General features: G+C 35.9%; 2 protein-coding genes across 2 annotated transcripts; one reads left to right on the top strand and one right to left on the bottom strand.

Moving 5' to 3' along the window:
* Nucleotides 1-3,390: 3,390 nt before the first annotated feature.
* Nucleotides 3,391-4,002, bottom strand: LOC143600479 (uncharacterized). The gene has a single exon (XM_077078180.1). The coding sequence runs from the start codon at nucleotides 4,000-4,002 to the stop codon at nucleotides 3,391-3,393; it is 612 nt and encodes a 203-aa protein (XP_076934295.1).
* An 8,366-nt stretch (nucleotides 4,003-12,368) lies between these two features.
* On the top strand, nucleotides 12,369-15,868 carry LOC143607976 (pachytene checkpoint protein 2 homolog). Its single transcript, XM_077083234.1, has 12 exons — nucleotides 12,369-12,471; nucleotides 12,650-12,720; nucleotides 12,944-13,047; nucleotides 13,123-13,227; nucleotides 13,713-13,802; nucleotides 13,907-13,982; nucleotides 14,070-14,139; nucleotides 14,258-14,328; nucleotides 14,407-14,497; nucleotides 14,642-14,767; nucleotides 14,861-14,991; nucleotides 15,586-15,868. The coding sequence occupies exons 1-12, from the start codon at nucleotides 12,369-12,371 to the stop codon at nucleotides 15,724-15,726; spliced, it is 1,179 nt and encodes a 392-aa protein (XP_076939349.1). The 3' UTR covers nucleotides 15,727-15,868.
* Nucleotides 15,869-16,321: the final 453 nt, after the last annotated feature.

Genomic DNA, 16,321 nt, shown 5'->3' with positions numbered 1-16,321 from the left:
GTACTTAAGAATATATTTAAAAATCAATTTGTAACTATTTTTAAAGAAATATACAAGTCGTGATGGCTAAAAAAAACACACTTGTGTGTCTTAAGCGAGTAAGAATCGGTTTGGTTTCCACATGTCCAACCACTAAAGAACTTGTATAATAATGTACAAATAAAAATACTTTAAGTTTTACAACCAAAAGTTAACAATAAAGTCTTTAAACAAAAGTTCGGTCTTCGGTTCGGATCGTGTTTCGGGTTAAGACCGAGGTAAGATTCTACAAACCCATAACCATAGAATTTGTAAAAATGATTTTAGAAACTTAGATCTAACAATAAGCATGTTTAAACAATTATTTAACAAAACTAGTAACAAAGTTCGGTTTACGGTTTAGAGCTATTTACGGTTAAACCGAAGCATAGACTCTTAAAAACCCACAACCATGGAACTTGTAAACATGACCAACAAACTAAAATAAGCAAGATTAATATGTATGAACAAGTTATATAGATGTATATATATCAAGGACACGAAATCCTCCATGAAGCCTTGCCTTATGAGGTCCGAAACCTCACCGATCGGAATCGGAGAAGTAACTACCAAAGGTAAACAAGGGGTGTATATTATATATATGTTGCACAACCATAAACAAGTATTAATAAGGCTACATAAACTAATTAAGATGAAAGACTAAAAACCTTCAAAAACACTTAAGAAAATAACCTTGAATCTTTGATTTTTGAGTGAGTTTTTTTTTTTTTGGAGTTGTAGCAAGGGAAAATGAAGAGGAAAGGTGGTGTATATATAGGGTAATGTTGGTGGTCAAATATGGGTGTGAGACACAAGAGTTTTCATGCAAAATGGATCAAGACAAAAACACAAAACAAAAAAAATAATAATAATAAAATAAATAAATAAATAAATAAATAAAAATATAAATAAAAGTAGGTTGTTTTCAAGACTCAACAAGTGTGAAACAATATTGTAACATAAATCCATCATTTTGATTATAACATAAGCTTCGGTTTACAAATCGGGTTGGTTTACATAATAAACAAATACAAAAAACGAATACAAACAAGACCCGAAATTGACGAATGTCACACTTCTTCTAGTAAGTCACCGTGTAAGAAGGCAGATTTTACATCCATGTGATATACCTCCCATACTTCACTCGCGGCTAGGGCTAGAATAAGACGAACCGTTTCGAGTCGAGCCACGGGTGCGAACACCTCATCGTAATCGATCCCGTGTCGTTGCACGTACCCCTATGCAACTAAGCATGCCTTGTACTTGTTTATTGATCCGTCCAGATTTTTCTTGACTTTGAAAACCCATTTTACCCCAATAGGATTCACCCCATTAGGACAAACCGTAAGCTTCCATGTGTTGTTTTTCTCGATTGAATCCAACTCGGCTTTCATTGCTTGAACCCACTCTTTACTTTCTTTTGCTTCTTCATATTTTGTAGGTTCGTCTTCAATTAAAAACATTAAATCTTCATCGAGTACATAATCATCAAGGTATCTTGGTGGAACCGACACCCGTGTGGACCTTCTAAGTATCGGACCTGAATCGTAATCCGAAACTGAGTTGCTGCTGTTGTTCGGGTTAGATGATGAGCTCGAGCTGCTGTTAGGTTCAGAAATAGACTCCTACTCATTTTCGTTATCGAATTGCACAATTTCCTCTCCCCAATCGATAACAAAATCTTGCCAAACACGCCCATCAATTGTTTCATTCGAATTCTCGGACCAATTCCACCCTTTCCCTTCATCAAATTTAACATCTCGACTCACCACAATTTTCTTTATGGTCGGGGTCGAACAAACGAAAAGCCTTGGAACCATGCTCGTTTCCAAGATACACCAATTTCTTGCTCCTATCATCGAGTTTCTTTAGGTTTTGGGTCGGAATTTTTGCAAATGCAACACAACCAAATACCTTTAGATGGCTTATATTCGGTTTCCGTTCTTTGAATGCTTCATATGGTGTCATGTCTTTTACCGCTCGGGTTGTTACTCGGTTTAGAACATAAGTCGAATGTCTAACCCCCTTCACCCCACATAACTCATGGTACATTCCGAGCCTTCAAAATACTTCTCGTCATCTCTATTAAGGTTCGGTTTCTCCGCTACACCACACCGTTTTGTTAAGGTGTGTATGGGGCGGTGAGTTGACGAGCTACCCCATGTAACTTGCAAAATTCCATGAACTCGTGAGAAGTAAATTCTCCACCCCGATCCGTGCGAAAAGTTTTTATTTTCACTCCGGTCTCTGTTTCTACACTTGTTTTGAAACTTTTGAACATACCAAATGCTTCGTCTTTCGCTTTCAACATGAATGACCACATGTATCGGCTAAAGTCATCTATCAAAACAAATACGTACCGATTTCCAGTTAAAGTGGGAGGGGTAACCGGACCACATAAACCTCCATATATTAACTCCAAAATCTTTGAAGCCCAAAACGAGGCTTGGTTCGGAAATGAGTCCCTCGTTTGCTTTCCCATTTGGCAAGCTTCACATACTTCATGTGTCGGGTTTATAGTCGGTAACCCGACCACCAGTTCTTTGCTAGCCATTGACCTCAAGGAGTCAAAATTGACGTGACCTAATCGGTCATGCCATGCTTGAGAAACCGGGTCTTCGTTTACGTGTAAGCACATGTTCTTTGCCACACGCATCTTGACCTTGTAAAGTCGGTTCGTCTTTGGTACTTTCATGATTAGCCTACTGCTAGCATCATACATCCAAAGATCGTTCCTTTTCAAAAGGACCTCACACCCATTATCCGTAGCTTGACCCAAGCTCAAAATATTACACCGAAGACTAGGTATAAAATAAACGTTTGTGATTTGTTTTACCTCCCCGTTGTTGCAATGTAACATAATAGTGCCTTTCCCTTCGATTTTGACTGGGGAATTATCACCAAAACGGACTCGGCCTACCACTCTTTCATCAAGCTTAGAAAAGAATGACCGCTCTCCGGTCATGTGATTGCTAGCACCATTATCAAGGTACAAATCCCTTCTTTCGGTCCTTCTGATTGGTACCGGCTTGGTAAAACTTTCTCCTCATTTAAGTAGACCGACTCATCTACTTTTTGTAACATCATTAGGGTTTCTTTGGCCTCGGTTAGATTTGCTTCCTTTCTTCGTTCGGGACATGAGGAAGCGAAATGACCCATCTGGTCACATCAGTAACATTGTAACTTTGACCGATCTTTACCCTTATGTTTTTCACCGGTTTGTTTGAAGTTGTCTCGGGTTCCCCGGTATTGACTATCATCTCGACCTCGACCTCGACCTCGACCCCTACTCTGATTTCCACCGGCTCCTCGTCCCCTTCCTCTACTTGATTCATAATTCCGGTTGTCGGAATAATGAAACAACAGTTTACCTTAATCTACGGATTGGGGTTCTTCGTCTTGGGTTCGTTCTTCATAAGCCTTGAGCCGACCCACTACGTCTTCAAACTCAACCGTATTTAGATCTAGGATTTGTTCAAGCGAGGCAACAATATGAACAAACAGACGAGGTAAGCTTGTGAGAAAGTTCTTAACAATTTTCTGGTGCTCGAACGTCTCCCCGAGCGTGGCAGAATTCGAAGAGATCTCCGATATTCTGTTTGCGTAATCATCGATCTTTTCCGAATCTTTCATCTTCAAGGCATCAAACTCAGCTACCAATGTTTGGAGCCTTGCTTCCCTTACCCTTTCGGCACCTAGATGTCGGGTTTTGAGTGCTTCCCATATCTCTTTTGCCGAGTCCAGACTGCCGACTTGCAAAATCTGTTGTTCGGGTATAGATTGGAAAAGTAGGGCGGTCGCCACATTATTTTTCTTTTCATCAGCCGTACCGGGATCTATCACACCCCATAAACTATGAACATTAAAAATAACCTTCATGCGAAGTGCCCATACCATGTAGTTTGTTGCTGTTAACATTAGGCATTGAAACGAGCCCGAGCTGCTGCCCTCCTTGGCCGGCGGCGGTGGTGACGAGTCACCCATGACTTGATCAAACACAACTTTATTTAATCGATTTGTTACAGCAGTGACGAACGCTTATTGATTGGTCCTTGAACGGCTCTGATACCAATTCAAGTCCCAAGCCAATCAATAAACGAACAAAGAAATATATCAAACTTCACTTATTATTATATCAAGGAAACTAACTCAAAACCTAAATACAACAAACTTTGAAATATGAATGTGGTGGGTGATATCTAACTCTAACTTGTTAGATCTATTTATACTAGTTAGCCAACTTGCCAACTACATTATTTATGGCAACAACTTTATTAATGTCCAACCACTTGACATTATGTCCAACCACCAACTAGCCTCTTAACTCCATACAACCATAATGGAATACATAGGCCCGAACCTTATAGGTCTGACTCGGTTAATTACCAACAGGAACATCGTCCCCAGTTTTTTCCTGTGTCTAACAGTTTCAGTAGAACACTCCTTGTTTATGTGGAAGACCGAAGAAAAGCAAGAAGAAAATGGGGGATGTCGGGGAATAATTGAAGAAAATGGATATTGGGTGTGGGAGGGGGGGGGGGGGGATGAAGAGCGGGATGACTTCGTGTGTTCTGAAGGGTTATGATAGAATAAAATACAATACGTGTATATGTTGAATTTACAATAGCTTGATAACTAACATATAATCTTAATATGTGCAGGCTATATAGGTATATTTATTGACATGAATGTATGTTGACAATATTGTTAGCTATAACACCAACTTGTTAAATTTGAACTATATAAGGTTTTACGTTGGTACTGTTAATGCTCTCTCTTTATGATAATACGATTCATGACAATGAAACTTGTTTATTTAAAGTTTTTAAAAAAGTTTGTATATAGTAAATACGGATTTAAATAACAAAAAGGTGTGTGCTTAATAACATGACCATGGGCGCAGCTTAAGAGGGACCACCCCCGATCACTGCCGTTTTCTCCGTTAACAGGGTAAATTTCGTGATTTGTCCCGAAAATTTTTATAGGTATGCGGTCACTGCCAGATTATTTTTCCAAAGAGCTACCGGTCACCACCAATTTTTTTTTTAAATATAATACACTATCGATTGATTTTTTTTTTATAAAACCTCACGGTTTTTATAAACAAATGTTATAAAAATTATAAAAAACTTAGTTTTTAATAGCACTTAAATTTGGAGGGGCTTGTTGTAAATTGTTAGATAACATAACTTAAAAAAAACGGGGATTTTAAAAAAAGGATCGCCCTAACTTGTTGCTTCCCTTCTACTTCTGTTCTGTCTGATTATAAAATTATGGTTTGTAATTGTGAATTGGGGATTTAGGAAAATTAGTCAATTAAGCTTGTATAGGTATTGTATGATGAAATTTTACTCTAACTTACCCTATTGAATCTTCTTAGTTAGATAAATCATGAGGAAGCAAGATACAATTTTTTTGTTTTTCAAAAAAAAGGATGATGAACTTAAAGGTCGTTGAGCTGCTTTAAAATTCTTGTCCTAAGGTACTCACACTCCTCTCGGCTCTCGTATTATTATCATATTATGGATATTTTAGGTCTAGTTTTTTTTTTAAATTGTAAGAACAATCGTTTTGAATGAATTAAAAATTATTATATATATGGATGTCATATTGTTTGATCCGACCCGAACCGAACCGAACCACCGATACGAACCGAACCACCGACACAGTCCGAATCGACACGAACCGAATCGCCGACCCAAAAATTTTTGGGTCTGTGAATTCGATCACCGCCATGGCGAAGCCCAAGCTTCGCCACTGAACATGACAACTTTATAACTTTAAAAAAAGTAGTACTTGTTTGATATAATTTTATTATACTTGTATGCTATTTCCAAAATGACTTGAAATATAAGAAATTGTTTATTGGAAATAAATTTTAATGTGTTGTTTAAAAGATTCGTATGACATGAAATGCTTATAAAAGGAGACAGAAGACCAGGCCAAGTCTAATCGGTACCGGGCCGGTCATTAAATTAAAACCAGTTGGGCCCAAACCAACTTGGTTAAGATTTAAGAATATGATTGAATAATATAATTAAAAGACACCAACTTCGTAAAAAATATTAGAGTGATCAGGGTTTTCATCGGTTAAGGCTTTGGGTTAGTCGGGCCTTTTGGCTACACTACCGCTAATCCCTTGAGTTAGGTCTTTGGTATGCTGAATCAGGTATGGGAAACCTAATGTAAAGTGAAGAATGATGGATGATCGGGTATGTTTTGTAGTTTAGATAGTAGCATGTACGTTGGTTTGAACGGGTAGTTCCAAAAAATTGGGGGACGCCCCGAGCACCCTTACATACACTACATTGGCTCAAGATGGCCAAAAATGCCACGCTATTTGACAAATTTATTCTTCTTCCATAATTTTATGCACTGTCTTTTAGATAAGCATTTGAATAACATTAGTTAGAGCACTCAAATTGGAGTCTCTATATTAATGCTGAAAAAACATTATAAGAAAAACAACTAAAAAACCATTACATTATATTCTTTTATAATAGAGAAAAAATTTATAGAATACTGGAGCACACCTCTCTAATTAAAGGCTTATGTGTTTGTTTTTTAAGACAAAAACTGTCTCCAATATGATTTCATGTTTGCAACTGAATATGTGGTCTGAAGTTCTGCAATCTGAAAATATAATACTGTTTGTTTTATAAACTGGGTATCGTCTGCATAAGCTGAAAATTAGTTACATATCATACATATCACAGTAGATAGAAGTCATTTAACGTCCGTAGACTAGTAAAATAGTTGGTGGTGGACGGTAGACGGTGGTGGTGGCGGACGACGGGTGGTGACGGTGATGGTGGTGGGTGGTGCGGTGTTGGTGGCGGATGGTAGGTGGTGGTGGTCGGTGGTGGTGGCGGACGGTGGGTGGTGGTAGTGGACGATGCTTGTGGCCGACAGGTGGGTGGTGGTGGTGATGGATGGTTGTGGTGATGGGCGGTGGTGGTGGGTGGTGGACGGTGTTGGTGGTGGTGGGTGGTGGCGAACGGTGGGTGGTGGTAGTGGACGATGGTTGTAGCCGATGGGTGGGTGGTGGTGGGTGGTTGTGGCGGACGGTGGGCGGTGGTGGCGGACGGTGGACGGTGGGTGGTGGTGGGTTGGTGGTGGTGGCGGCGCATGATGGGTGGTGGTGTGTTGGACATTGGGTGTTGATAGGATGTTAAGAAGTGTGAAGATGTGTGAAGAAATTAAACAATAGCTTCTTTTTTAAGACCATAAAAGCAGTTTGCAGATCTTATTTAAAGAAAAAAACAAACAGTCTTCAGAAGCTTATGTCTGCGCACCCGCAGACATAAGCCTTCTGCAGATGTTTTAAGCAAAAACAAACACTACCTTAGTCTTAACACCTATGTATATATTTTTTTGAATGTACGAAAAGGAGAAAAAACAAATAAACTAAAATAAGTATTTGTGAATATGATATGGACGTGAAAAGTAAATCATAGATATAGACGTGAAATGTATGCTTGAAAAGTAAATAATTTTTAAAACATATATGTGTGTGTTTTAGTTAAATCATAGATATAGACGTGAAAGCTTCAATGCGAATGCTCTTAAGTTGCAAATGTATGCTTTCTTTATCCAATCCAACCATCGTTCGTGAACAAGAATATCCTCGAGTTTATACTATAAATCCCGGCACAAGATTCTTTTTCAAACACAAACGAATCAAACTAATACACAACACATTAAGTATCAAGTAATTATAGAGGGAAAAAAATACATATATGGACAAAATTTTAGAATCAACTCGGCCCATCTCTATAAAACTCGTAAGCAACATTATTAAGGTACAAATGCATAAGAGTTAATGCGTGTGGCCATTGTTTTCCATCCTATATTATTCCCCAATTCTTTAGCATACCACCACAATAAATTAGAATCCCATTCGGTTTTGATAACCTCATCTAATATTCGAACAAGATATCATGTCTATAAATACATTATGATAGTTTTAACCAAATTTATACATTCCTCGATCAAACAACACAAACATAAAACAATGTCTAGAGGCTTACACTTCGGCCATAGTTATGACAACCGTCCATACGGTTGGGATACTTCATCTCCTCAATATGTGCATAGTGATCCTATAATCACCTATGACGTTCCTCAGCCCCATAACCATGTTGCGGTTGTGGAGGAACGCCCTGTTGCAAACTATTACCCTGAAAATGTTGTTTTTGAGGAACAGTATGTTGTTCCCACACATAGAAATGCATTGCGCCGCTCAAGAGGGCCACGTAATCAAGTCCGTTTTGTTGAGCATGATGAGAAGGTTACTGAATCTTTTGATAGCTTTGGAAACCGTAAAGTTCATAAAGAGAGTGTTGATACTGAAGCTGACGGGTTCATTAAACGTAAGCATCATAACTTTGAGACGGTCAAGTCTAGTAATTTCAACTCGTTCTACTAGTCATCACATAGAACGTATTCGCTGTGTATGGATAATACGGTATTTGCTTACATCATCGTTCTAATGATGATATAAATAAGATAGGGAAAAGTGTGCCCATTATTATGTTTGTTTAAATTCCCATGTTCTTATCATGATTGTGTATTGTAAGATGTTTGTTATGAATTTTAAAATATTTTATTAGTATATTATCAACCCACGCATATGTTATATTTCATAGTATATGTTTTATGTTCTTAGTTTTTTTCGAACTGTGAATTTTTATAAACAACCAACGCCAACAAACACTAAAAACAAACAAACAACCCGCTAGCTACCTCTACACATAGAAAACAGCCCCAAAAAGGGAAAAAAAACAATTAAATGAATTTAAACTTATACCAATTCGTCCAACCAATCGTTCTATATTTATGTTCTTAGTTGACTAACCAAAAGAGCCAAAATAAAAGTAACCAAATTTTAATATTTTTTTTTTATTGAAGTCACTTAAAAATCAACATTAAAAGTTTCATATGTTTTAACTGGTGGGAACTCTTTATAGCCGAATATGACAAGTGAACCAATATAAAATAATTAAGTTTCATATTGTTAATTTATTCTTTTTTATGTTATTATGTAGGTAAGCTAGAATAGGTTTTGTCAGTTGTTATGGATACAAGGAATCACTAGAGACAGTGGTGAAACTTAAACATTTAATATGGATGGGTCGAAAATTATGAGATACAAAAAAAATTTTCTTATTTCTAAGTTTCGGGTCGACAACCTAGTTCGGGTCGGGTCAAAAAATAAAAACTCTATATTCAATCGTTCAACTAAAACACTGATTCAATTATTCAACTAAACGTTCTTACACATAAAAAAAACATATTTTTAAACAAACAAAGACAAAATGTGAGGGGAAAGATGAGTATTTGCGAAAGACAAGACGTGAGGGTAAAGATGAGTATCTCAGGGCTCAAGTTCAAATTCAAAAATTGAATTCACATAATCGAAACACACATATTCCTAATTCATGAAGGAGACCAAATTCAAGCACTAATTCTTCCAATAATTCCAAAGCCTAACATAGCAAATCGGAAATAACGTCGAACTTGTTGCTTGCCTAATGTCTAAATTGTGACTCGTGAGCACTCGTGACTCGACCTTGGTCTAGTGGTCTAAGTCTTCTTCGAATGCCTTGTTTCTGCTTCTGTTAGATTTCATTTCTCACACCTTAGCCCAGACAAAAACTCTTCTGATTCAGTTGTTTGATTAGTGTTGAGAGTGAAGACTTATTGCTAGGATTTTTGTTTTTTAAAAAATGGGTGTATGGGCTTTCTTTACGTTTATTAGGTAAATGGTTTCCCGTTCGTCGGCTTCAAAGAATTTATTCAAGAAAAATCAAGTGTGGGCCAGACACAAATTATATGGATGGGCTGGACAAAAATGATATGGACGGGCCTGACTCAATATATATGAATTTTTTTTTTTGACTTTTTGGAAAAAAATTATTCTATTAAACAAAAAAGCTGGATGGGCTGAGGCCCGCCTTGGCCCATTCTATGATCAGCTCCTGACTAGATAGCCGGACCAAAATAAGTTGCTGGGAAAAGAATATTGGAATCGATCTTTGATGTTACTGTCTTTATTCGTCTATATCAGTTTGGAACGATCACTTTGTTACAAAATCTTTTTTCTTCATTGGCCACAGCACAGCTCACTTTGTTAATCATGACCTTACTAACTTGCACGAATTGCCTATCGACAAGTATAATTAAAATTAAGGACAAAAGGTTAGCATGGTTCGTTGCAAGTTGTGTTGTAAATCTTTAATTTTTTATAACACCTATATTTTGACACTGTGAGGCTTGACCATATTGTGTCTGCATTTCCATCTTTCTAAAATTACATTTACGTTACATATTGTTCACTCAACTATAAAACTGGTAGTTTTAGAACGGATGAACTTTTATCGTTAAGTTTTCTAGTTGAACGGCAAACTATTCCACTCCTATAATCTATATAAATTTGCAACTTGTAAGATTTGAACCCAGCACTTGTAGAATTGGTGGGAGACACATTACCACCTAGGGCTGGCAATTCGTGTCTTGTCATGTTTAACATGTTAGAGACGACGCGATTAACACAAGTATCAAACATGAAAACGGCGTGTTTAACACTTGCCCCATAACCACGTATGACGTTCCTCAACCCCATAATCATGTTGTGGTTGTGGAGGAATATCCTGTTGCAAACTGTTACCCCGAAATGTTGTCTTTGAGAAACAATTTTTAGTTCCCACGCATAGAAATGCATTGCGCGTCTCAAGAGGGCCTCATGATCAAGTCCGCTTTGCAGAGCATGAGGATAAGGTTTCTAAATCTTTTGATAGCTTTGGAATCCATAAAATTGATAAAGAAAGTGTTGATACTAAAGCTGACGAGTTCATCAAACTTTTATGTTTCGTACTCTTTAATTTTTTTTTTTTTAAACGCAAGCTTGAAATAAATACCACACCCGGAAAGAAAACCTAACCGGGACAAGACAAAAGTTACATACTAAGTTACGGGTTTTTGAGCCACGCTGCCCAGTTCAAATAAAACTTACAATTACAAGATGATAACCACAAATACGAAACTGAAACAATCGAATCAAATAGAGTGTCTTTGTTATCATTGAGTTGACCAAAAATAATCCTATTCCGAGCTCTCCAAATAGTCCACCATGTCGTATAGATAATCACCTCAATAACATTTTTTTTCTTTTTCACCCATCCCGAAGAATCCAACTATTCTAAAATACTTTTAGGCCCTTTATCCCCCGGAAGGGACACATCCAACCAACGACCGATGGCATTCCAAATCTTTGAAGCAAGGTGACACCCTCCAAAAATGTGATCCAATTGATAAACTCTTTGTGACCGAATAAAACAAGTGAACTAAATAAAATAACTATGACCGAACTAGTTAATTAAGTTTAAGCGTGACGTATCATGTGTCAATTTAATAAAACAATTGTTAAGAATTGTACCATATGGATTAAGTTACTTCAATAAAAGAGTGGGGGGGGGGGGTTTGAAACTTGTTATTATGAGATATTTATTGAGAGAATGAGAGAATATATACACTATTATGCTCATATAATCTCATAGATTTATATATACAATGTCCTTTTTGATGCACGTAAATGTTTACAAATTACACGAGTCATATGGTTTGTTCTCCTTGTCATTTTTTTTTGTCAAAAAAAGTTTTTTTGTTATTTTCGTCCTCGTGGTTTCATATTCTTGTCATTTCAGTCTCATTCACTGACTCCGTTAGTTTTAGTCTATTAAGTTAGTATGAAATAACAAAAAATACCCTTTTAATTGAATAGAGTAAACTAACATTTTCGTCCATGTGGTTTGCTCACTTTTACCAGATCCGTCCAAAATAAACTTATTTTAGCCATTTCCGTTCTCATGTTTCTAAAAGTTGTAATTTCCATTCACTTTACTAACACCGTTAGCCCTTGTTAATTAAGACAAGTATTTGTTCGTGTTCGTTCGCTTATTAATTAAACAAACATAAGTTAACTTCCTGCTCAACAGTTCATAAATTTTTGGTTTGTTACAGATCTACGGTCTTGTTTTGATGCTGTTTAGGTCAAACCGGACTACAGTTAGACTGATTTTTGATAATCCAAAACCGAAACCAAAGTACCAAACTGTTGAAATTAAAACCAAACCAATCCTGTTTATAAGACAAAAATTTGGATAAAACAGAATTCAAGACTATTTGTCCACTTTTTGAAAGATTTAAGTGTAATTTATAAGGTTGAAAGAGTAAAATTTACAAAATCTAAATTTGTGGGGGGAGAGAACTGTTTTGACTTTTGCAGCAACGATGATGTGGACTATCATAGAATTAATAATTTATAGCTGGCTATTTTATTTCTGTTTAGAATGCTGGAAAAGAGGAACTTGAGCTATGTTGATGGCCCGATTGATTTGCCTCTTGACGACACCTTTCTTGTAGATAATGTGCAAAGAATATGCATATGTGACACAGGAATACCTTTTACCATACATGCATGTGTTGTTGATAATGTAAATTAGGTTCTTAACTCTTCCATATGTACACATATTTAAGCTATATTTTGGCTTTATATATGGTTTGATTATAATTTACATATCTGTTTGTATTAATATTAAGCTATATTTTAAGCTATATTTTGTCTTCTTCGCAGAGGAATGGGTGGCAAACCATGATATTTTGTTGTTTTGGCAAGTGAAACCTCTTGTGCATGTCTATCAGGTAATTTAAACATTTGATATTGTGTTTGCTGTCTATCTATACAACATACGGGCAGTGATACTAAATAAAATCTAGCAAGGGATTTGTATTGGGAGATAAGTCATGTGGCAAGTGTATTTTTATTTTGTGTTTTTAATTTAGTATCTAAAATAGTTTTTCAACATATTCAGTTATCTTTCATCAATGAATTCATGATAATGTTGATATATTTGTTACCTTTCAGCTAAGTGATGGGGGACCATGTGATGATTTGGATGGGGATAACCAACTTTCCAGCTTTAGTGAATGGAGTCTTCCTGCAAAGGAATTTGATGGCATGTGGGAAAGGTTAGAATACACCTGATGTTGTTTGATTGTTATATAATTGTTTGTTTTAAAGCTGAAAAACGGCACATTTTGCAGCTTAATATATGAATCCGGTTTGAAGCAACAGTTACTGAGATACGCAGCAAGTGCTTTGCTATTTACTGAAAAAGGAGTTAATCCATTTCTTGTTGCTTGGAATCGGTATGCTTTCCTTCGCCGTGTAGTCATTTATTGGTTACCCCGAGTCTCTAACACTAATATATAATTTAATATAATATTATCTTGCACTAGAAGGTGGATCCTAGTTCTTGAATTGTATGTTTATACACAAAGCCTTGATTGTTCTTAACCTCACACTTGATAATATTGCACTTTCATTTCAACAAATGAGGATGAGGAATCTTTGTATTGTCTTTTAGTTGGAAATGAAAGTTGCATACAACAGAATCACACAACAGCATTTTGAAGTGATCAATTATTTGTACTGTTCATTCTATAACTTTCTTGATATCAGTTATTTTCTGCATCATTTATTGTGACCCTGTTAAAATGTCAATTTAACTGGTGTTATTCATGATTCTTGCGTAACAGATAGCCATAAAGCTTCAGAAAACATGAAATGCTGTACACAAAATTATTAGTATTATTCTTTATTCAATCTGATGCTATTCTTATAAATTTTGCAGTATCATTCTTCTACATGGTCCGCCAGGAACAGGCAAGACATCATTATGCAAAGCATTAGCACAGAAACTGTCAATACGTTTTAGCTCTAGGTGTGTAATGTGTACGGGCATTCCTTCAGTTAGTGCCAGCATGACATCAGGTGTCATGATTGCATATATACTAAGATGACTTTTCTTGTCTCTAATGAAAACAGATATCCACATTCCCAGCTGGTTGAAGTGAATGCACATTCATTGTTTAGTAAATGGTTTTCTGAAAGTGGCAAACTGGTAATATTTACAACTTGTAGTCCTTCAATAGTGACCAACAAGGTTGAGACCATAGTCAGTTAATCCAACTTGTATACGTGGTTTCAGGTTGCCAAACTTTTTCAGAAAATTCAGGAAATGGTGGAAGAGGAGAACAATCTGGTATTTGTTTTGATCGGTGAGAATCCGTAATTGCCAAGTTGTTTCTCATTTTGTTATTTTCTTATCATTATAGAGTTTCAGTTAAGGTGAAAATATTCTGAACAAAATGATGCCATAATTTTATTAATCTGCAGATGAAGTTGAAAGCCTAGCTGCAGCAAGGAAAGCTGCTTTATCTGGTTCAGAACCTTCAGACTCTATAAGGGTGATTTGATAATTGTTAAATATATTTTTCCCACACTTTTAAAAAAAAAAATCTAAATGCTAATTCTTTAAGCAACAGGTGGTAAATGCTCTACTGACCCAGATGGACAAATTAAAATCCTCACCAAATGTGATTGTTCTGACCACATCAAACATAACAGCTGCTATTGGTCGGTTTTCTTTTTACTAATTTATAAATCCTTCATTTTGTGTCTTTTGATCTGTATTACATCATGCATAAAATTGTTCAAAAATGCTTCTTTAAACTCCTACTAGATGGATTGAAATCTTACAAATAGCTTTGGATTTTGTAGATCTTGCATTTGTTGATCGAGCCGATATAAAAGCATATGTGGGGCCTCCTACCCTACAAGCACGTTATGAAATATTAAGATCCTGCTTGCAGGAGCTTTTAAGAACCGGTATCTTGTCTAGCTATCAGGTATTTTTCACTCTAATATTGTCACAAATCTTTATTAATAAAATACATTTCCTTTTCGCTAAATACTTAAAACTTCTTGTTTGCTTCTTATAAGATGGTGATCCCTTAATTCTTCCAAATTATGCATCTTTAGCAGGCAATTTGGCTTCAACAACAGCAGAAAACTCTTCATCCTACTTTAACATATGCAAGCATTTACTTGAAGCTGCCCAAGCATGTGAGGTGAGAGACAAAAATGGGTCAATGTTGACCTTCTCTAAATTCAGTTAGGGTAGTAAATGAACTGAACTGAACCGAACAAAGCCTTGTTCATGTACGTTCGTTAATCTTTTATCGGATAAACGAACAGTTCATGAACACCTAACTAAACGGAATTTTTTGTTCGTGTTCGTTCATTAAGGAAACGAACTTGTTTGTGAACAGTTCACGAACACAAATGAATGACCGTAAATGAACACAAACAATGCTTTATTTGATTTGCCTAACCAAGAATGACCAGTGTCAACAGTTCTGTCCGATTACCAAGTTTGTGTTGGTGTTTTTTTAACATTCATATTCGCATGTTAGTCTACATATAAATTGATCACATAATAGTATTATTATTATACTCATATATTTTTGTTTAATAGTTAACAAATATTAAAAACCTTTAATGAACAAACAAGCATAAATGAACACATTATTGAGCGCTCACAAACACAATTGAAAGAACATAGCCTCTGTTCATGTTCGTTTATTTAGTTAATCAAACGGAATCCCTTGTTCATGTTTGTTTATCAGGTAATCACCTTTTTCATCTTTTACTTTATGATTCAGGGATTGAGTGGAAGATCTTTAAGGAAGCTTCCGTTTTTAGCTCATGCAGCACTTGCCCATATTCAATGTCGGGACCCCACCAAGTTCTTGCTTACAATGATCAACACGATTAACAGGGAGCGGTCCGAGATACCTGATTAGGCGTGTAATATGTTTGGATGTTAAAAAAGTTTGAAATCTTGATTCAAGGTGAATGGAGATTTTCTGTCTTCATACAAGCAATATCTTTTTAGTGATAGGTACTAATGAGCTTTTATGTTCATGTATGTGGGACTTGTGAATATAAAAAGTGGCTTTAAACGTAAACTTGAATTAGTATTAGTGGCAATATATTGAAGCAACTTTTTAGATATCATTTCCATCTCACCAATTCAATGATGTCTGTATCATGTTTGTCATTTCTTTGAATTATAACTTACAAGTAGAGTTAGACACAAATTTTGTTGATGGTATTTTTCGTCTCTTTTACAAGTGGGGTTTTTAATGCACAAAAGTTGTGTTGACTGATTTTTTCGTGACTATAAGAAAGCATTTTGGTCTTAGTTTTAATCATAAATATAATTTACAAAAGTTGCATCTTTAAGATCATAACCTTTTTCTTGTAAAATATAAAATGATTTTTGCGGATATTAAGTATATGAGTGCACTTTTAATAGCCTTTTGTGTACTAAACCATTTGACTCATTTGACATTTTTCTTGATAGTTAGGCACTTATTTGTTCTTTTACTAATTATT

This window comes from Bidens hawaiensis, unplaced genomic scaffold (genome assembly GCF_021521415.1).
Source record: "Bidens hawaiensis isolate Kalapana, Puna unplaced genomic scaffold, B.hawaiensis_p1.1 tig00000237_1, whole genome shotgun sequence".
NCBI lineage: Eukaryota > Viridiplantae > Streptophyta > Magnoliopsida > Asterales > Asteraceae > Bidens > Bidens hawaiensis.
Note: the sequence above shows the minus strand (reverse complement) of the source record. Positions and strands in the feature narration are given on the sequence as shown.